Source organism: Musa acuminata, chromosome BXJ3-1 (genome assembly GCF_036884655.1).
Source record: "Musa acuminata AAA Group cultivar baxijiao chromosome BXJ3-1, Cavendish_Baxijiao_AAA, whole genome shotgun sequence".
NCBI lineage: Eukaryota > Viridiplantae > Streptophyta > Magnoliopsida > Zingiberales > Musaceae > Musa > Musa acuminata.
This window is the reverse complement of record NC_088349.1, coordinates 10022251-10043035: the sequence shown is the minus strand read 5'-3', so window position 1 is coordinate 10043035 and position 20785 is coordinate 10022251. Positions and strand designations below refer to the sequence as shown.

The following is a 20785-nucleotide window of genomic DNA, read 5'->3' as shown; positions in this document are numbered from 1 at the left end:
TTGGATTGGATTGATATAATTATTTCCTATGTATTGTTGCATGTTATTTAATCAGGATAAAAGTTTATGTCTATGGTATTTAGTTGATATCATTATTTTTTATCACATTCTATATAATTTAATTTTTTAATTTAATATTTATATTATATAAATTTTTATATATTTAAAAGATTTTAAATTAAGCATGCCATCCAACCCGTTGAGTGACCAATGACCCATATGGACGGACAGGATTTGAAATGAGTACTAATAGGACCGAAAATTTCGCCTAATGAACGGTTACGAAATAATCGGTGTTATTCAATAATCGAACTCCCTCGCGATGGAAAGAGGCTCATATGAAAATGATTTATCATATTATTCGATAAAATCAAGTAAAAAACTAGAAATAGTATTACGTCAGCTAAAATAATTACAAGAATGTGACCTAAAATACAGCGGCCAATGAATCGAACTCATTCACGACCCAAAGCCTTTGCCAGCCCAAGAAACAACCGGACGTCCAACAAGTTTCCAACCAATCCGTGGCCGCCGCGTCAGGAACCGGTCTCGATACGGAACGGGATCGAGTCCCTCCTGCACCGAACCTCCTCTGCGAGATCTGGATCAAACCGTCCGCGAAGCTTCCGTACCTGCTCACGATTCCGAGTGCCTGCTGCACCATGGTGTCCTGTGCGGCACAGGAGAGGACCGCGACCCGAGAGCAAATCGTTGACCATGAGCCATCCCGCAACCACGCTTTTTCCTTCTTCATTGTTCTCATTCTCATCATCATCCTTCTTCTTACAAGATGACTGCTTGCTGTTTAATCCGTTTAGCATCACTACTTTATCCATCAGCAATGGAAATCGAAGCAGCAATCAGATAAATACACGATGAAGCTCTCTACTTCTGTAACAAAGATATGGGCGCTAATGAATGATTGCTTCGAAGTACACCAACGGCAGCGAACAATGAGAAGTACTAAAATAGACCAGTTGAATAGAAGTCGGCTCTTACCGAAAGAACAACTGTAAAAGAGCTCTGCTGCTGCAATGTATTGGAGCGATGGAAGTAGGAGAATTTAGAGATCAATCAACGGCGGCGAGGGATTAATGACTAAGATAGCGTCCTCGGCGGAGCGGAGAAGGGAAGAAGGACTGACATCAGCAGAGATGACCTTGCCTCTAATCGGGGACCTTGTATGTGTCGAGGGTGATCTCCGACAACCATGAACCGGGGAACAACAACTGGTACGAACACAAAAAATCACATAAAATTCTAATCCTTTTACCATAAGGAAAGAAAGAATCGTTTCTCTGTCTACTATTTCGGAGAAAAGCAGAAGGGAAGAAAAAGATGCTCTTTTGAATCCATGGACGATGATAAAACATCAACAACGAAAGAAACAAAACCGGATTCTTCGACGAAATAGAAATTAGGTTATTGAATTAGGCAACGAAATGATGCAGAGAACAAAAAGGACTCACATCGAGCTGTTTCTGGACGAGGCGGGGGCGCTTTCGGGGCCGCCGGCGAGCCCTATGCCCCGTCACCGCGTAGATGTCCTCCTCGATCTCCTCCCTAGTGAGGGTAATCGAGAACTTGGTGCGCTCTTTTGGCTCCGTGAACCCCGACCTCAGCCGCACCGCCCTCTTCTCTGCGGCCTCCGGTCGCGACGCAATCGCTTGCAGCTCGGACACCGCCGGAGCTCTAGATCTCCGTCGTCTCGTCCTCAGCTTCGAAGGCCGCGCCGCAGCTGACAACGACGGCTCCGCTTCAGCTTCCCTCTCTGGTTCAGTCTGGGTCTCCCCGCCCTTAGGAGGCGGCGGCATCGGTGGTGGAACTACCAGCTTCATCCGGTCCGCCGCCTTCCGGAGGTGAACCAAAAGCTTCTCCCTCACCTCCTCGATCCCGCCGTCGTCATCACCGCCACCCTCTGGGACACATATTCCGCCACCCACCGCCTCGGAGGATGTCCGGCAGGCTGCCCCGCCGCCGATGGCCTCGCCCTTTCCGTTGACGCTCATGCAGCGGAGCACCCGCTGGTTCCCACATGTCTTCAAGATCGGGAAGGAGAAGTTACGAAGGAGGTGCCCCTGTGGCACGTCGAATCGCCGAGGCTGCGCCTGAGAATGCGTCGACGACGTGGCAGCCTCCGACGGCCTCCTGGCCGTCTCCGCCGAATACACCGTGGATTCGGAGGCCCCCCCAGTCGTTGACATGACCCGTCTCTTGAGGTTCTCACAGGGGAAGAGCAGGAGGCCTCCGTGAGTCGGAAACCGCTAGTGTGAAGAAGAGGTGTACGACGTTTTAGGTCGAGGATTGGATGAAGGAAGAAAGAGAGAGAGAGGAGGAAGAGGCGGAGAAGCGGGCGGTGTTCCTTAAGCGAAGAGGGGTTATAAATGGAACGAAAAAGATATTGAAGGAATCGTTACAACTTCGCTAAGTTGTTTCGGACACACGCAGCACGGCCAAGCCAATAGAAAACTGCCACATCGTTGTTCGAGGACTATGGAACGATTGATTTTACCGTTTAATCGACGACTCGAGAATGGAACGACGTGGAAATTTCCAAATGAATCAGCTTTAGGATGCGGGTGTGCTGCGCCACGCACCGAGCTTTCGGGGTTTTGCTGTTATTTCAGCGTCGCGCTTTCCCTCTCCTCGTTTTGAATGGACACTGTGGTCCACGTCGCATGTCACGTGAGCGTTTTCCATACAACCCAGACTTGGGACTGTGCCGGCGGGAACGCATGTGTCGCACGTGTGAAGACTACGTCAAAAGGAAGCCGCATGTCTCACGTTACCCGTTTGTTGCCGCATCGCAATGGATTGTCTTGATGGTGATGGGCTCGCTCTTTAGCTGTCTTCAACGGACATAAAGTGGGTCGGGTTTGAGTCGTACGCGAATCAATTGAATTCATACCCGAAATGGTCCGATCAGCTTTTATACCCTCACCAGACTCACGGAACGGCGAACCAAACCTTGCACCCACCAGGCAATCAGAGCCGTCGAAAGAGTCGACGCATCGGCCGGTCACGACAAGTGAAACGACTCTTTTCCTACTCGTGTTACCGATCTGATGAATCTCTACGAATCAGAAGGCGGGTATGTCTCAGTGGACAGAGAATCAAGTGTCGACGGACACCTATTAGTCTCGTACCAAATCCTACACCTCGACACGTTTCAAGATACAATTGGTCAAGCTTCCAGTGAGGGTGCTCGTTCGTGTCTGCAGTCAGGTCCGGGTCGGCGTCAATTAATGCTCTTTCCCATTTGATTAGGTTGTTTGTCTGGAAACCCGCGAGAAAGAAACCGAGAGCGCATCCTAACGTTTTTGACAGGAGGCTCCCAGTTTTGCTTTCTTCCGCCTCGCTCGCTCTTTGGATCGCGAGCCGAAGAAACCCTGTCGATGATGATAGTCGCAGAGAAGGAAGGGATTGCAAGAGCAGATAGAGGCCCGGTAGCGGATTGCCCGGCTGCCTCGCCTATTCCGCCGCTAAATTCCCGACACCGCCGCCTCCACAATTTCTCCTTCCCGACCCTCAGCTGGCGTGGCCAGCGCTTCCTCCGCTGCTCCAAACTCCCCAGCGGCGCCACTGTCGAACTTCCCGGATCGGCCGATCGCGACAACAGGACTTCCCAGATGAAATCTTCCCCTCCGAGGCCGTTGCCGGGGTTTCGGGATTCGAAGGAGGGGGAAAGGATAGGAAGCGAAGGACGGGAGGCAGAAAGGGACACCTCTTGTGCGGCGGCAGGGGCAGAGGCCACTAGGCCCTGGAATTTGAGGACGAGAAGGGCTGCTTGTAATGCACCAACCGAGCGGGCTCTGGCAATGGAGAAGATTAATTCTCCGGTGAAGACGATGAGGCTACGATCAGATGAATCGGAGAAGGGTGAGACGAGGAAGTTCTCGATCTCGCTTTCTCGGCCGGAGATCGAGGAGGATTTTTTCGCCATCAAAGGCAGGAAACTCCCTCGGCGGCCAAAGAAAAGGGCTAAGATTGTTCAGCGAGAACTCGATGTAAGTGATTCTTTCAGGGAGAACGAAAGTTTATTCGTTGATTTTTGATTGATTTGATAGTCTTGGCTATGGTTTAATTCCTTTACGTGCTTTCTTCCCCAGTAATTTTTCATTTACATGGATTTTTATGCAGTCACTTTTCCCTGGCTTGTTGTTGTTGTCAGAAATAACTACAGACTCGTACAAAATTGTCGAATAAGGTGGCGTACAATTCCTTTTGTTATGGTTGTGCATATAAATAGCAATGCCCTTTTCAATAATTTTGCGTTATTTTTCAAACCAGAAGCTGTATGCATTGCTTTTCTTTGCAGATCTTGGAGGATTCCAAAAAGGGAGGTGCTCTTGTCAGAAAGCTTCAAATGGTTGTCTATTCTTGAAGTCTTGTTTGTAATCATGACCAAGGTTATGTAGAACACCCCGATAATCTGTAAATTATGTGATTAAATAAATAAACACAAAAAATTCTGCTTTGCAAGGCTCTCCCTTTACATTGTTGTTCAATTGAATTCTATGTTGAATTTCTTTTGGATTTCAAAATTGCTTTACTTTAGGAGAAAACTGTATAAAGGATTAGTTAGGACTCGTGTATAATGTATTCTACTTATTGCCCTGCTTTGGGATGGGATGGGTTTTAGCACTTTTGATGCAAGTTCATATTTGTTGGTATTGAAGTATCTCATTATTCAAAATTTTCAGGAAAAACACAAGATTGAAGCCATTAAGTATCAAATATACTAGCTACTAGAGAATATGTCGTCTCAGTGAATTTTGCATACATTTTATCTAAGACAATTCTCAAGGGGCGAGGATGCAGTTTTCTTTTCCTAGTTCTTTCTCTTTTGTTGCACTCAAGCTAAGTTCATTATTGATGTTAAGGAAAAACCTGGGATCTCAACATAATTCTGAGCGTGTAACTAAATAATAAGAGATTGAGAAGAATAGAGAGAAGACATAAGACACAGATTTTACATGGTTTGGTTTTGAACCTACTCCAAGAGCGAAGAGCAAATATATTCACTGTATTATAGGGAGAATATAAACTACTAGTGACTTCTTATCAAATCCCCAGACCTTTTTTTTAAGGAAAAAATAAACTCATCTTTTTTTGAAGGGCCTCTTGGAAAGGGCTCACACCCAAAAATCAGCTCTCCCATAAACTTGGGGTTCAAACACAAAATGTAAACTTGATGATGCCTTGTAAAGTGAAATTGCTTAGGATGCTATGGTGTACTTTTTCATGAACATACATGGTAAGTAATTTATTTGGAAGATTGATCGACAAAATATTAGTTATTTGTTATTATCTGATTTTGGGTCAGTGTCAGAGGTATGATGTACTCAGCACTTGAGGGGTCTCTTGTACATTGCCTCTGAGGTGGTTTTTGATCTATGGACAAGTTATGCAATTTGTAGAAGCCATTGGTGATGATTCAGAATTGAAATGTTCTGAGTTCTGACACATATATCATTGCCCTGATTCTGAGCTCATGTTATGCTTATGCTTCTCAATTTAATTCAAGAAATTACCGTGCAACACCTAGATATATATTTCCAGTTCCAACTAATTTGAAATTTTGAATAACTTCTCAACTGCCTTGGAGCATCATTGAACTGTTTCTTCATGGTGATAAGAAGCATCTAGACGAGTGCCAAGTTTTCTCTGATTGTTTTTTAAAAGGAAATTACAATTACCGAGTTTAGGACCTGAATGTTTTGTCTTTGTTGCTGAGTGACATCCAATGTGACTATTGGTTCTATCTTATTGGATAATGATTAGTATGACTTCCTTTTTTGAGAACTTTCATTCTTAGTTTTCTCACGTGGCACATTTCTGCATCATTATGTTTAAGGTGAGGGTCACACTGATATCGAGTGTTTGGTGGATGTTATGAGAAAGTTTTCATAGCATGTCTTAAAGTTCCATTTGTAGTTTTTCATTCTTGCTTCCTGTGCATCAAAGTTCACCATCTGGTTTCATGCTTCAGGTATATTTTGTAATTCGGAAGGAATAAGCTACCTATCCTGTTTTGCTTGTTACATGAGTTGCTTTGTAGCTTTAAGACATTGAAGAGCCACGTTAAACCCAAACCTTAATTTAGAACATTCTTCTTAAACCACTAAGGAGCAAGTTTTTTAGTATAACAGATGTTTGGTATTTACCACTTTCTGCTTTCTATGCCATTCTTTCTTCATCGCTTGTCTTGGAACTAATTTGTTATGACCAAAATACATTAATTCATGTTGTTAAGTTTTTGATAAAGGACTTTCATTAGAAGTGATCAATGAGAAAGTATCGGTTGTCGCAAAAGCCAAATTTCTCTATTTCTGGCACAGATCCTCCACCCCAGTCAACAGTTTGCCCCAAAAACAGGTGAAGTCTGTTCTTTCTAGTAATGTGTTAGCGAGACAATAGGCTTGCCACTTCTGAACATTTTGTAGAATGTTTGGTGCCATACAAGAATTTAGAACATTCTTCTTACCAGCTCTGTACATTGCCTTTTTGTCTGCAGTGATACCAACTGATGATTTGAATCGCCGTCTTGATTCTTTTATGGTTCTTGTAGATGCTGCTGCTGTTCCAGTTACAGATCACGAATTTTCTACCATTCAGTAAATGCTAAAATGATTCAAAATCTACAGGTTTGTGTTTAGAGAGGATCAACATACACCTGCTGAAGGAAAAGATGGGAATGTTGAACATCAAAATTTATTCACAGAAAGGGTGAGATTGAAGACTTGCCAGATTCATGTTTCACTGCAGAGCAGAATTGTTCTGTCGTCAGTGTCTTCTTCATCTCTTGCATGGCTGAAAGTCGTATCCTTGTTTCCTTTACCAAGTAGTAGCGGTGTTTGATTTCTTCACCCTTGGCCTCAGTTGCTTCCTGACTAATTGAGTTCTTAGTTCATGTTTATGCCTCACCTAATCCAAAGTTGATTTCTCTCTCTATCTGAAACAGGAAAAGGATGAAGCTACTGGTTTGTTCATCCGCAGAATTCAACATCGGATGTGATCAGGCTTCCGCATCATGTTTACAGCACAAAATGGGTGACATGTCTATACATCTATGATGGTGTTAGGTCGAAATCCTCTCATTTGATTTCTCCATGTCAATCGCATCAGTCCTATCTGTTGTGTGGGCAACGATAGCAACCCAAGGACTCGGTGGAATCGACAACTTCAGTTCTGTGGAGGTAACTATCTTGATATTATTTTCCTTCGCCAAACAATGAGCTCACGTCGTCGACAGGGACTGCGTTGAACATAGTTAGCAAGGTACACACCGTTTGATGGATACCGTAATGGACCATCAATCAAATGCTTGACTCAAGAATTGGAGTCCGAATCATTAGGTCTGATCGTTGGAATAGGTAGGTTCTTCATCGAATCACATGTGATTGTCTCATTAGACTTTCACATGACAAAGAATAAGCGAGTTGGTCACCAAGTCCCATTCGAGATCTTATTCGCACAGTATTTATGAGTCTACCCATTCAAAATGGGGGAAGTCAAACATGCAAAATAGTCTTAACGCGTATGGCTTAGTCGTCATCAGCTTAAACTTGGCAGCCATCGATCCCGTCTGATAGACACAATTTAGTTGATTTTGAGCGATTAATGGGTACGGGCTAAGATGTAAGAACAATATTTGATGTAGGATAACAAAATATCTATAATAACATAATCCTTAGATTGGTCTTTATTCGAAATATACGTGATTGTTATATGTACTGACACAGCTTCATCATTTTGATTGGTTTGGGTGAAGGTGCAGTTCGAAGTTGTTGGAAGTGAACCCGTCACACAGTACGTGAGGACGAAACCGGCACGTATACGACCCGAAATTTCCTGCGTCAACCATAAGACGAATTGCAGCAAGTAATCGGATGGTCTCCTCCATATATCCATCCTCGACGCCATTTGCCTGCATCCTGTCTGCAGCTGACCCGAGCCAAAATATCCTGCAGGATCCTCTTCGATGGAGTCGACGATGTGTGGGTGCTGGAAGAGGAGCGGGAAAGGAAAGGGGGGAGGCGGAGGCGGCGACGAGGAGCAGCAGCAGTCGTCGCCTTGGAATCTGTTCATCGATCTCAAGGTGTTGGAGGCCGCTACCGATAACTTCTCAGAAGCCAATCTCCTCGGACAGGGCGGCTTCGGCCCCGTTTATAAGGTATATCGCCTCCCTTAGCTCATCCTTAACAATCTTTATTGCTGGATTTGGTTCTACAATTGGTAGAATGGTTTTGTCAGCCAGATGATTCTTCATAACGTCTTGTTGACGGTGCACACGTTGTATTGTCACTGCCTATCGAGATCGAATCACTACGCCTTTCCTGTGTGTTCTGTTGTTCTGTCACGAGTGAGGAGTTATTGTGAAGTTCTGCTGCTGTTCGAGTCGTAAGTACTACGCCGCGACCTTTTTGACCATCTGAAACTGTTGACTCGATTTGGTCTGTTTTCACACGGAGCCTACAGTAATAGCTATCTCTTGTGGACACGCATAGAACACGAGGAGCTGTTCTTCCTTCTTCGCCACTTCGGTTAGATCTGTACATTTCTCTCCTTGCGAAATGGCATCTGCGGGGCTTTTGCCCTTCATCTCTCTCTCTCTCTCTCTCTCTCTCTCCAGAAATAACATGGAACATAAGTCGCTATAGGAAGAAAACTTTAAATGACCATGAATAAAGGTGTCATATTGGAAAAAGTTTATGATTAATGACTCATGAAAATTGATGGATGGATGTTGGACCAATTAATGCAGGGGGTGATGAAGAATGGGCCGGAGATAGCAGTGAAGAAGCTGTCGTTGCACTCTCGGCAGGGGGTGCGGGAGTTCACCAACGAGGTCAGGCTACTGCTCAAAGTCCAACACCGGAATCTGGTTTCGTTGCTTGGCTGCTGCGTCGCCTCCGATCAGAAGATGCTCGTCTACCCCTACTTCCCAAACCGAAGCCTCGATCACTTCCTCTTTGGTTTGCATCTCACCTCTCTCTCTCTCTCTCTCTCTCTCTCTCTCTCACACACACACACACACACACAGACACAATTTTAGTCATCATGTACCTAAGCAACTTTGTGCATTACAATAGGCATTTTTATTATGCATCAGTAACGTTGTTTCACATACTTCTCACACTCATTGATCAAATATGCATAGACTAAATAAAAAGTTGAATGATAAATTCATACATCTCTATGTGATACGATAATTGATGTTGAAAAATAAAACATTGATCACATCAAAACAATGAGCCTTGTAAAAAGAATATTTGACAGAAGGGGCACAAGGATTCCATTTTTTTTGGAATAGATATACATTTCTTTCACCCTTCATGAGAAATCCTGCAGCAAGAGGCTTATCTTGCACTGTGATGAAGGCAGGGAATCACATCTATGGCGTTTTCATGAACGGTTGGGTGCTGGTGGAGCTCGATTAAAGGAATCAGAGTGAATGAGTTAACCAGGAATCTCAGGTTTGAGAAGAGAAATAATCTTCTTACTCTTGTTTCGTCAGTATCTCCAAGAGGTCTATCTGACTGGGTTTGATTAGGTTCTAGTTTCTATCAACATAATCAAGTGGTGGTAGAGAAGAATCAGTCAACCTGCCTGTAGTTGATCATTGTGCTTACCAGTAGATAAATATCTGATCAGGAAAAAAACAACAATCAGTAAAGCATATTGATTCTTGCTTCCGTTTTAGGTTGGAAGTCCACACAATCACTTCCCACTTGCAAATAAGATTACATTGTTTTGCCTTGGTTTTAAGTATGCTTCTGACCTGTATCTTGTCTTGTTTCTATTTCATAGATTGGTTTATGAGCCATAAGAGTTGTGGCCATCCATGATGCAATATTTTGCTTACTTTGGTCAACTGCTCTGTTTTGTGGAGCAAACACAAATCAGATATTACATTATAATTAAGAATGACCTGAGGTTTATTGCTTGCTAACATCAGATAAGCGCAGAACGGCATCACTGGATTGGTCGAAACGTTTTGAGATTATTGTGGGAGTGGCAAAGGGCCTTCTGTACCTCCATGAAGAGTCTCCAGTGAAGATCATCCACAGGGACATCAAAGCCAGCAACATTCTACTTGATGACCGATTGAACCCAAAGATAGCTGACTTTGGCATGGCGAGACTCTTCCAAGGGGATGATACGCATGTCAATACATTTAAGGTTTCTGGTACCTAGTGAGTTCTCCAAGGATGCCGTTCACATCCTTTCCCTGAGCTGTTGTGACTTCTTGCGGAATCGATTCTTGTGATCCTGATGCAATAAGAACTTGCGTTTACTGCAGCGGCTACATGGCACCGGAGTATGCACTGAGCGGCTATCTGTCAGCGAAGGCTGATGTCTTCAGCTTTGGGGTATTGATGTTGGAGATCGTGAGCGGGAGGAAAAATATCGACAAAAAGCTGGACGAAGAGCGGATCGACCTACTGAGCTACGTAAGTTCAAGCACATGCCATCTTAGGAATCGTGTTCTGGGTGTTAAGATGCTTCTTTGGCTCCGATGCTTACAGACATGGAAGCTCTTCGAGGAAGGTAAAGCATTGGAGATCGTGGATCCTAGTATTTCCACTTGGGACCGTGATGAAGCCGCATTGTGTATCCAAGTCGCACTGTTGTGCTGCCAAGCCGTGGTTTCTGTCAGACCTGAGATGCACGGTGTCCGTCTCATGCTATCGAGTGATTCGTTCTCGTTGCCGAAGCCAGGAAGGCCTGGAACTCGTGGAAGAGAAGGGCGATGGACAAGCACCGCCACATCAACTCTCACCAGGACAAGCGCAAACAGTACTGCTGCTTCCACTGGTACTGATGCCACCAAGTCTTCTTCCATCTTTTACGGCATAGCTGAAGACTTCTCTCGCAATTCTATCTCCGTATCGTTTACTACGGAGGGCCGGTGAAATGAACTCTTCCTCCTTCCCACTCTCTCTCTCTCTCTCTCTCTCTCTCTCTCTCTCTCTACTTTTCTTGAGTACCTGGACGTATCTTGAGTACCGTAATGTAGTACATTCAAGAGTTCACCTATCATAATTCAATCCACGTTAGATGGCATAGTGAAGATTTAACCCAGCATGACACGGTATGATGACGAAGTATACCGTGGAACTCATGGAACAAATGCACTACTAATCGCTTCCATGGGGTCGTTTTCAATGTAGAATCCCATGCACCGACACCCACCCCTGCATGGCATTGATTCCCTGCTTCGAGGCAATAATAATGCATGGGTCCCACACCACTTGCCTGATTTACTCAGCTCCAGAATTAGATTCCCAAGCCAATGACAAGGCCAACTGGATCTACTGCGAGTTCCGAGACATGTTTTTCTCCTCCTCGATATGCTGATGCTACCAGGCGTACACAGTTCACCATGAATACAACGGTGCATGATGCTGCAAACGAGTACGTACTTCAGATAGGGTGGCATACGCTTGGTTTGTCCGTGACGCAGAACTTAAACGTGCTTGATACGGACAGGCTTCTTCTGCATTAAAGTAGCAGAGCCTTGGATCCATCATGGGGTGCTTCAGACTCTCTCTCTCTCTCTCTCTTTGAGTTCGGTTCCAATAGCTTCGATTGCTGCGTCTGCCATTGCTATCGATTAGATTTATGGTGTTTAGTTAATTGGGTGGTGATGTTATTAACGTAACACATCGATTGCCGTCAGAAATTAATGAAGTACCGAAGATGAGATACAGCAGTGACTGCCGCTTTGCGTGTAGAGGTGTCATTGGTCACGTTACTTCCTGCCCTATTCGTTTCCGTCCCGCGATTCAGGTCACGATTGGCCGACGTTTAAGGGCGTCGAATACGCCATTCGTTTCTCGCTTCGCCCACCGACTCGTCCATATTTTCTTCATCTTTTTCGTGAAATTTCAGAGATCTAAATGGAACTTTGGGAACCCACAAGCTTCCAAGTAATTCTTCTTTTGTGCACGACTATGCCATGCTTTGCCCACAGAATCCTACAAAGATGAGGCAAAACGTAATGCTCTCTCTATCAAACAAATCAAAAGAACCGCTCCACAATCAATCCTTCTATTCTATCTCGATTTCCTCGTGCGAGGAGCAGATGCTCACACACACGCATCTCGGTGTGCTTTAGTTATAATGTTTGACAGATCAAAAGAAAGGATTTGTTCTTTGGATCATTCGATATGATTCAACGGGTTTAACGTAGGAGAAGCCGAGTAGTTCCACAATGGAACGCCAACTCGCTCTCTACACCAATCCGAGTCTCTGCAAGTTGTTCCTTTGGAATTGCAAATATCTAATCAATGTTTTTCTGTGAAATAACACTAATAAGTTTGTCTGATTTACGAAAAGAAAATAAATTCCTGTATTTCCCGTACCGTCTATTTTACGATAAGTTCGTGCGGGTGGAGGTGGAACGAAATCCAATGTGTATCCACCGTCCAAAGTCCGAACCATCAAACACGGCGTTTGAGGTGACAGCTCATGTTCATCCTTATCATAAATACCGTCTCATCTCGGCCGTCGATCAACGCCACCTTCACCGCGCGCCATAACTACCCGGGCCCCATCACCAACCTCTCCTTTTCGATCCAACGGACAGCACATTAATGGCGAGCGACCGTATCCGGTTATTTCGTGATTTCTTCAAATGTCACGGGTGGACTGCTATTGAGGCGCCCACCCGAAGTCATACGAGTGTCTAAAACGGGTGCCCCATACCGAGTCACCGTCGCACTCGTCCCGTTACGTCGCGTTTGGGGCCGCCGCGGCTTCCGACTCGACACACCGGCTCGGCTCAGCTCGGCTCGGCTCGGCTCGGGGCCCGTTGTTATTATAAAGGGAAAGGATCGACGCGGCTGGCGTCAGGGGAGCGGAGCCGCCTCGCCGCGCCTCGCTTCGCCTCACGGTCCCTGTTGTCCCACCCGGGCCCATCACTGCTCCCGATCCTCCCCGGTTTCCCTCTCGGCTTTAAAATCCTCGAGGCCGGCGCTCGTCAATGGCGGACCGCAACCTTCCTCGCCCTCGCATCGGCCTACGGCTTTGCCTTTGCTTAAGTTTTCGGGCTCCTGATCAGGTAGAGGAGGCCATGGAGGAGCCGCCGAGGCCTCTGCGGTTACGGTGCTCGGTTCAGAACTACGATTGGGGAAGATTCGGGGAGGAATCGACGGTCGCGCGGCTGTTCGAAGGCAACTCCGGGTCGGAGATTGAGCTGGGCCGGCCCTACGCCGAGTTCTGGATGGGAACGCACGAATCGGGGCCGTCCTTTGTGGTGGCGTCACCAGAGGCGGCGGTGGCGGAGGCAGAGTGTTTGGCGTCCGGGGTGGTCACGCTCAAGAAGTGGATTGGGGAGAACCCTGGCGCGCTGGGTGTGAAGGTCGTGCAGAAGTGGGGGAAAAACCTTCCTTTTTTGTTCAAGGTTGCTTCTTTACTACATCCGCTCTTTCTTTTTCTCCTCAATACGACTGCGATTCTTTGAGTCGGGTTTGATACTGTTTATTCATTGATCCTGATGTTCTTTCGCAGTTTTCTATTGTTAAGATTCGTGTCTTTTTGTCTTTTGGTGTTGAAATAGGCTGTTTGAAGTTCTTCGCCATTAAATTACTATTTCTTTTTGTTCTCATTCGATCGGTAATAGGTCTTGTCGGTAGCCAAAGCGTTGTCGATACAGGCGCACCCCGATAAGGAGTTGGCGAGGATGCTTCATAAGATGCGGCCGAGTGTTTATAAGGATCCTAACCATAAACCAGAGATGGCGATTGCTTTAACCGAGTTCAGGGCGCTGTGTGGTTTTGTCAACATCGAGGTGCATAATGAAGTTTTCTTGTCTTACTTCAGGATTTATTGGTTGTTTTCTGATCAATTCGTCTTAACCTGTCATAATCGCCTTTTTGAAAAATCTTGTTGTAGTGTGATGATTACTTTCCTCCAGAGTCACCTTTTTTTTTGGGGTTGGGGGGGGGGGGGGGGGGGGGGATATCTCATTGTTAATGATTAAACACATGAAAAAAATTAATATGAAATGTGTCATCTATACTGACAGCTTATATTTAGTCTACCATGGTACTTCACATGTTAGGCTGTTTTTTGTGTGCCTTTTTTCTTATTTGATTTGAACAGAAAAGGGATAGAAAGTTATAACATTGGCTTCCTCAAGATCCCAAATTTGATGGTTTCTAATTACCTTCATGATCCACACTGAATTTGTTTTATGATTAGTATTATAAAACTTACTGGTTTAACAAGACATCTTGGATTCAGAATGTAAGAAGGACTGTCTTTCCAGATTCATAACTTTATGCTACCTTTTGGCTTATTGGGCTGAACAACTAGATGGACATGTGAATTTTACTTCCTTCTCATTGCTTAAGTGCAGTCATTTGTACTCCTGATGCCACTGTTGGAATCAACAGAGTTTCAGACTCTTGCCTGATGCTATTTAAATTGTTCATACAGCATTCTGTTTTATGTGTTCTTAGCTTATCTTACCTAGGCATGCTTAAAAAAGTTCATCCAGGATATCTTTGCCACTTTGCTCTTAGATGTTATCTTATTAGGACATACTTTTGCATATGTTGATTCTTATTACAAAATCAATTCTGAGTACTTTATTGACCTTCGTTACTGCTTTTTTTACTCAAGTTTCAAGCCTCTCATGCTTTTATCTGGTAGCTAGATATTATTCATGGCATATGAGCTTCCTTGTTTCCCAGATTTTAATCACAAAGACCTTCCTAGACTTCACATTTGCTACCCCTCTAATCTTTGATGACTTTTTGTTTATGCCTTTCCTTAATCAACATTTCATGCTTTTAATGCCACTCTTGTCTGAGTACCCTGTTTAAATACACGTGAAACATGTTAACCCATGTAGTATTTTCAAATGATGTATTATGATATTCTTTTTATCCATGTCCTATCATCAATCTTGCTATATGCTGACCTGCCCATATTTCATGGTTGCAAATCTTCACATATTTTCCTCCTCTTCTGGAAGAAGTATCTGATGTGTATTTTATTGAAGAAGTTTGTGAAGGCTTTTTTTCTCTCCCATCTTCTAAATAGTAACTTTCATCTATGATATATCAGTTTCCAATCTTTAATACAGATATCATAAGAAACATTGGGCAGACAGTTATGTCCATGGTATCTTGTAAACCTGCAGGAGCTCAAGGATGTCCTTGTTGGTGTACCAGAAATTACAGAGCTGATTGGTAATGAGGAGGCAAGCAAAATTATTGGCAGCAAAGATCTAGATGGATATTTGGATGCAAAAGCTCTTCTGCGATCAATCTTCACTAAGCTTATGTCAGCAAGTAAAGAGGCTGTTTTGGAACTGGTTCCTAAACTAAAAGATCGTTTAGATGTTGAAAGTAAGGTAAACAGAATTATCTGTTATTAAGCAAACTTTATGTTTGCCTTCATAATTCTGTACTTATAGCATGATTCACTCTGGTTATTGCTGATTGCAAGCTAATCTGATAATTCTAGATGGAAACAAGAACACTTTTCAATTTCTGTTATTATAAAAGGCTCGACTTGGTGTACCTGCCAATCTTGTTTTTTCTCTTTTTGATGGCGATCTTTTTGTTGATGCTATGGAACTTATACATCTTGCATAATAATTTCTGGCATTCTCGAGGCATGCCTAACATCCAGTTCTTTATCCATATCCTGGTTATCACCGTGTATTTGAGTTGGTCTGTTATATATTTCTGTGAGGAAAATTCTTGTTTGAAGGTGAAGGAAGCAAGTCTTGGCCTTCTTGTATGGTTATAATGTTTGTAATAAAGTTCATATTTTGACGCTGTTGCTAATCACTATTTCTTTTTTGTTTAAAGACCAATACATTGAGGCCTTGTATCTTTATGCGACAGAACTGAAAGATTTTGGATTATTGATATTGGATTGGGGAAATGGGATCATGCTATGTGGATTCAGTTGGCATATTATATCAAATTCTTATGTTTCGTTTGCTGCATTCTTAAGAGTTAATATTTCGACTAGATGTTGTGATTGTCCTGTCAGATTTTGACATTTAGGCCTTTATTACTAATCCTGTTCTAATAATTACAAGTTTCTATGATATGAACTGTCATAGTGAGTTACGTCAGTTGTTTTCGTCCTTTAAAAATTGATTATATGTTCTGTTTTTTTATGTCTTTTTCTTAAATATAGGACTGTCCAGAAAGCATTTTAAGTAGACCTCTGAAGCACCATTGCTGAATCTAGAATCATCTAGACTAGAGTTCCAACACAAATTATAGGTGGAAAGAGTGTAAGTCATCCAATAGGCAAAAAGTAGTTTGCTGTCCCTAACTATTTCCTTTATATCTTGCCTTTGCCTTCAGTGGACCAGTGCCAAGATGTGGAGCGCAGAGTGTTTTTCATTTGGGAATGTTGTTTAAACTATATTGACTATGTCTCTCAGATCCAAAGATATACAGGTGTCAAGGGTACTTTGTTTATTTATGATTTAGACTGTTTCAACAACTGTAGGTTAACCTGTCGAGCAAGCTATTCCTTTCTATTCCTCAAAGCTTCTTCCTGTAAACCCTTTGTCACATTTGCTAGGCGGACCTTTTTATTCATCTTCTGATAGTTTTTGTTTCTTCCAGCAATTATGGGGGCATAATTTCTGATTTTGAATATCTCGATACTTATGAACAGAACTCTACTAGTTGTTGTTGTAACTAGTAAGAGATGCATTACAGTAGGTTGGCATATGTTATGATGTAAATGGTGATGTTCACATGATAGTTTATTTGATAATAATGATCTTCATGAGCTTGCCACTTTACATATTTAGACAATTGTTATCAGGTCAAACATGGTGAGCAATTAATGTAGATTAGGTGGTTTACATCGATCTGAACACAATTAGCTACATTCTTTAGTCAGTTATTGAAGTTTCTTTGCCTCCCCTGTGTAGAGGGTAACTGGTGTCTTAAAATTCCAATTACAAGAGTAAATGAAGGTACTGGAACATTTAGGATGAGTTGTAGTGATTGGTTTGAGTTATCTTAGGTTAGTCTAAGAATGACAAATTACTTACGGCAGTTTGTGTCAGGGTAAAGGCAATGTTTCAAGGAGGATTTGGTCAAGGTCATGGATAAATGTTTGGATTGAGACAATGAAATGTTGGGGTGAAAAAGGATATGGACCTAGCATGCAAAATAATAGGGAGAATGTGTTATGGACAGTAGCAAAGGATGTTGGAAGATGACAAGCAGTCAAGTGCATCTTGATGTTTGAGCTTGCTTCAAGATCTTTGAAAGCATATAGAAATCTGCTAATGCTAGAAAGTATTATCTGAAACACCTTGAAATTTAATTCAGTCACTTGACAATAACTTGTGAGAAGCTTTAATACTTGGATGATTGGTTAATTTTTTTTATATTACAGATGCTGACGTTCTACTCACCTGATATAGGATCACTAATCTGAGAACCTTTTCTATGCTAAACTCTTCATTTTATGAAACATTTTAAGTTCACACATATTTCGTTTTTTGTCATGATTGAACTAAGTGCTCACTTTGCCATTAAATATAATATGGATGAATATACCTTAGTACCAGAAGTGATTTTAATACTATTGAAGTATGCAACGCAAAGATAACTGCAGGTGGATATATATAATATATATATATATATATATTCTATTATTATAACATGTTGTAATATATTGAACTTTCAGGATGGTTAGCACTGTTTTCTAATGTTCACTCTAAATGATCTTTTTCGTTTAAGATGGTAGATATCTCATCAATTATTCTCTCCCCTGATGAAACAATTAGCTTTTTTTGAAGATAATGGCAGCTAGCTACATTAGTGCTGAGATAAATTATATTGGAACTTCTCTGTTCCCAGCTTTGGCTGTTTTTTTACTGTACAATTGTGAATTATTTTTATCCCTTCAATCAGATTAGGACATTAACGGAGAAAGAACAGCTAGTATTACTACTGGAGAAGCAGTATCAAGCTGATGTTGGGGTCATAGCAGCCTTCTTATTTAATTATGTGAAGCTCAGCCCAGGCGAAGCACTGTATATTGGCTCAAATGAACCTCATGCTTATATTTCGGGCGATTGTATTGAATGTATGGCTGCTTCAGACAATGTTGTGCGAGCTGGACTGACAGCTAAGTACATAGACGTGCCAACTCTTTGTTCAATGCTAACATACAAACAGGTCTGTTAATTTTAATTTAGAATTTTCTTTCTAAAATATGCTCTTATTTTATTGCTTAGGAAACCATTAATGACACATGACATGTTAGTAACCTATAGCATATTGATTAATTATCTGTGCCTTTCATTTTGTGATGTCTCTAATAATTGTCTTGTGTTGCCAATGCTTTGGCGAATGTGTCTGAAGAATAATTGGGAGTTTTCTGGTTCTGTGAATTTTTTCAGGTAACATAACATTAGATAGACCTTTTCTATATATGTCAAACAAAACGGTACCATGGTTGTTGTTGGATATCATTGTATATAATCTTAAGCTCATATACTGCACTTATATTTGGTCATCATTAACAAGAATTTTTACCAATCTTAAGGACTATAATAGTATTTCTTTCCATTTACTAATGGTTGGTAGCTAAGGAGATGTGAAATCTGCTATTATTTATAGCAAAATTGTTTATACAAATTACAGAAATTAGGTTGACTATTATGCTTCTTTTTGGATAGACCAACTTGAATCAACTCAAGAATCATTAACATGCTTTTTACACATAAAGGATGTTTTAGGTGTTGGTGTTTTAAATATTGTGTTAGCACATCCTAACCCTCTTCTTAGTCTTGCATGGATTCTCTATGAATATTTGTGTTGAAAGATGAAGATTACGTTAGTTTCCATACTCTATGTAGTAGCCTCATCGGTGCACAATTCTCTGATTTTATATTCTATTGAGGTGACCAAGAGGAAATGATCAATTTCTAGTGGAGATTGAAACATGTATATATTTTTTAGGTGCAATAAGATGACAAAGTGTGATGAACACAAGCATATCTTAAACATATGCATAAGTTGTTGGAAATTGGGTTATGCAATATCGTTATGTAGGTTTTGATGTTGTACCATTATTCCCTTCTCTATCATTTCACTATTCTAGTTGTTCTTGTACCTTTTCATTTGCACCTGTCTATTATTTGCCGTGCTTCTTGAGGTAAGTATCATGTAACATCATAGCTCAGTTTTTGGTGCTTATTAAATTCATTTTCCAGGGATTTTAGCTGTTTATGGTTTTTAGTTTTGTGATTGGTTGATGGTCATATGTTATGATGTGGGAATGATCGATTATGCCACCCATGGGCTATGACTATCTACTCTGTAGAGTCTCAATGTTTATAGATTGCACGTGGATGAGGAGCTTGCTCTTCTGTAAATATTAATTTAACCACATATTTTTTTGTTTGTTTAGACCATTCAACTAATTTACCTGTTTAGTAAACTAGCATAGTGTTTTTTTACAACTTGTGCAGGGCTTTCCTGAAATTCTTCGAGGGGTCCCCATATATTCTTATGTTTCACGATATACACCTCCGTTTGATGAGTTTGAAGTCGATCGTTGCCTATTGCCACCAAAAGAGTCTGTTGTGTTCTCTGCCATTCCAGGGCCCTCTATATTTGTTATCGTGGCCGGGGAGGGCACAATGCAGATAAGTTCTCCAGCCGAGGAAAGAAAGGTCATTCAGGGGGATGCATTTTTTGTGCCTGCTCAAAATGAGATTAGGCTGATCGCTAGTGCTGATGCACCGATTCATCTGTATCGAGCTGGAGTAAACAACCGGGTCTTTGGTTAGCGCATACTTTAATTTCAACAATACAAGGTTAAATATTGAGACGTCCACTATCGTCACAACTATGTGATCAATCTTAGTTCACATGTATCATGGAGTGTGCCGGAAGAATAAAAGAAATGTTCCCTTGATGTATAGCAGAACAACCGATAAATTGATTTTTAGTTTGGAATCTGCAGATTTGGTTGTTTGAGATATTTATAGTTTACCTAGAAAAAGTAAAAAGTGTTGCTGAAGTATGTGGTGGAACGGTTAATTGCAATAATATTCATATTATTTGTACCTTGTTCCTTCTTCTGATGTTGAAGATATGTCATTGGAAAAATATGAACTTAAGAAGGTGTGCCTCCAAATATTGAACTTCTTCTTCTGATGTAGAAGTTATGTCATGGAAAAATATGAACTCAGGAAGGTAATATATGTTGAATGTTGGAGTGGAGATAATATATGTTGTTTTGCTTCAATTATCACTGTGCTGATTTTTAATTGAGTAAGAGTGGCATTTTCTTCTTGATAAGTTAGGCCTTTCTGTCATCTTCCTCTCCCGCTGGATCATGTAGGCAATGACGAGGAATTCTACTTCTGAAAGCAAAGCTCACCCCGTTGTGTTGATCGTCAACGCACGTCTTGATCTTAACATGCCAAAGCATTCGGAGAGAAGTCGGTCAAAAAGATGAGCACGACGCGTCGCCAAGTCTAATCACCAAAACTTCTCTGAAGAACACTCCGATTCGACGTTCAGATGCGATCTTTCACCGGTTAGTATGTTAGAGAAAGCGCCTTGAACGACATCTCTTCCATCCCTGCGTCATGTCCTTGTCACCGAGAGTTGCTTCGGTGAGGAAGACGGCGACCTGGAACAGCTCTCGATCGGCGATCAGAACAGGGCTCTGAGTCGTGTGGCTTATGCGCCTTCGCCGCGTGAACTCTTCCGGGGGTCTGGTACTGGAATTCTACGGAGATGTCTCATCAACCTCTTTCCTC

At 42.2% G+C, this 20785-nt stretch overlaps 4 protein-coding genes across 6 annotated transcripts; 3 read left to right on the top strand and 1 right to left on the bottom strand.

Moving 5' to 3' along the window:
• Positions 1-482: 482 nt before the first annotated feature.
• On the bottom strand, positions 483-2341 carry LOC135628134 (uncharacterized). The gene is made up of 3 exons (XM_065134610.1): positions 1470-2341; positions 1000-1229; positions 483-891 (listed from the first exon to the last, which is right to left on the bottom strand). The coding sequence occupies exons 1-2, from the start codon at positions 2202-2204 to the stop codon at positions 1167-1169; spliced, it is 798 nt and encodes a 265-aa protein (XP_064990682.1). The 5' UTR covers positions 2205-2341; the 3' UTR covers positions 483-891; positions 1000-1166.
• Positions 2342-3395: 1054 nt separating this feature from the next.
• On the top strand, positions 3396-4055 carry LOC103992071 (uncharacterized). Its single transcript, XM_065136341.1, has one exon. It carries the CDS (start codon positions 3396-3398, stop codon positions 4053-4055), a length of 660 nt encoding a protein of 219 aa, XP_064992413.1.
• Positions 4056-6953: 2898 nt separating this feature from the next.
• LOC135628763 (cysteine-rich receptor-like protein kinase 44) lies at positions 6954-10944 on the top strand. Of its 2 annotated transcripts, XM_065135659.1 has the most exons (7): positions 6954-7199; positions 7775-7884; positions 7974-8176; positions 8768-8978; positions 9962-10199; positions 10307-10457; positions 10533-10944. In XM_065135659.1, exons 3-7 carry the CDS (start codon positions 7985-7987, stop codon positions 10917-10919), a joined length of 1179 nt encoding a protein of 392 aa, XP_064991731.1. In that variant the 5' UTR covers positions 6954-7199; positions 7775-7884; positions 7974-7984; the 3' UTR covers positions 10920-10944. The 2 variants fall into 2 exon arrangements, with proteins under 2 accessions (XP_064991731.1, XP_064991730.1); XM_065135658.1 differs by lacking the exons at positions 6954-7199; positions 7775-7884 and having other exon boundaries at positions 7906-8176.
• Positions 10945-12961: 2017 nt separating this feature from the next.
• LOC135629507 (mannose-6-phosphate isomerase 2-like) lies at positions 12962-20083 on the top strand. Of its 2 annotated transcripts, XM_065136963.1 has the most exons (5): positions 12975-13411; positions 13631-13798; positions 15158-15370; positions 17919-18185; positions 19484-20083. In XM_065136963.1, exons 1-5 carry the CDS (start codon positions 12992-12994, stop codon positions 19802-19804), a joined length of 1389 nt encoding a protein of 462 aa, XP_064993035.1. In that variant the 5' UTR covers positions 12975-12991; the 3' UTR covers positions 19805-20083. The 2 variants fall into 2 exon arrangements, with proteins under 2 accessions (XP_064993036.1, XP_064993035.1); XM_065136964.1 differs by lacking the exon at positions 13631-13798 and having other exon boundaries at positions 12962-13411.
• Positions 20084-20785: the final 702 nt, after the last annotated feature.

Bases quoted from the DNA above. Each gene is read 5' to 3' on its own strand.
- LOC135628134 (XM_065134610.1), bottom strand. From the start codon at position 2,204: ATGTCAACGACTGGGGGGGCCTCCGAATCCACGGTGTATTCGGCGGAG. The intron at 1,230-1,469 runs GTGAGTCCTTTT...TGTTCGTACCAG, and splicing joins TCGTCCAGAAACAGCTCGAT to TTGTTGTTCCCCGGTTCATG.
- LOC103992071 (XM_065136341.1), top strand. From the start codon at position 3,396: ATGATGATAGTCGCAGAGAAGGAAGGGATTGCAAGAGCAGATAGAGGC.
- LOC135628763 (XM_065135659.1), top strand. From the start codon at position 7,985: ATGGAGTCGACGATGTGTGGGTGCTGGAAGAGGAGCGGGAAAGGAAAG. The intron at 8,979-9,961 runs GTTTGCATCTCA...TGCTAACATCAG, and splicing joins CCTCGATCACTTCCTCTTTG to ATAAGCGCAGAACGGCATCA. The intron at 10,458-10,532 runs GTAAGTTCAAGC...CGATGCTTACAG, and splicing joins GGATCGACCTACTGAGCTAC to ACATGGAAGCTCTTCGAGGA.
- LOC135629507 (XM_065136963.1), top strand. From the start codon at position 12,992: ATGGCGGACCGCAACCTTCCTCGCCCTCGCATCGGCCTACGGCTTTGC. The intron at 13,412-13,630 runs GTTGCTTCTTTA...GATCGGTAATAG, and splicing joins ACCTTCCTTTTTTGTTCAAG to GTCTTGTCGGTAGCCAAAGC. The intron at 18,186-19,483 runs GTCTGTTAATTT...CAACTTGTGCAG, and splicing joins CAATGCTAACATACAAACAG to GGCTTTCCTGAAATTCTTCG.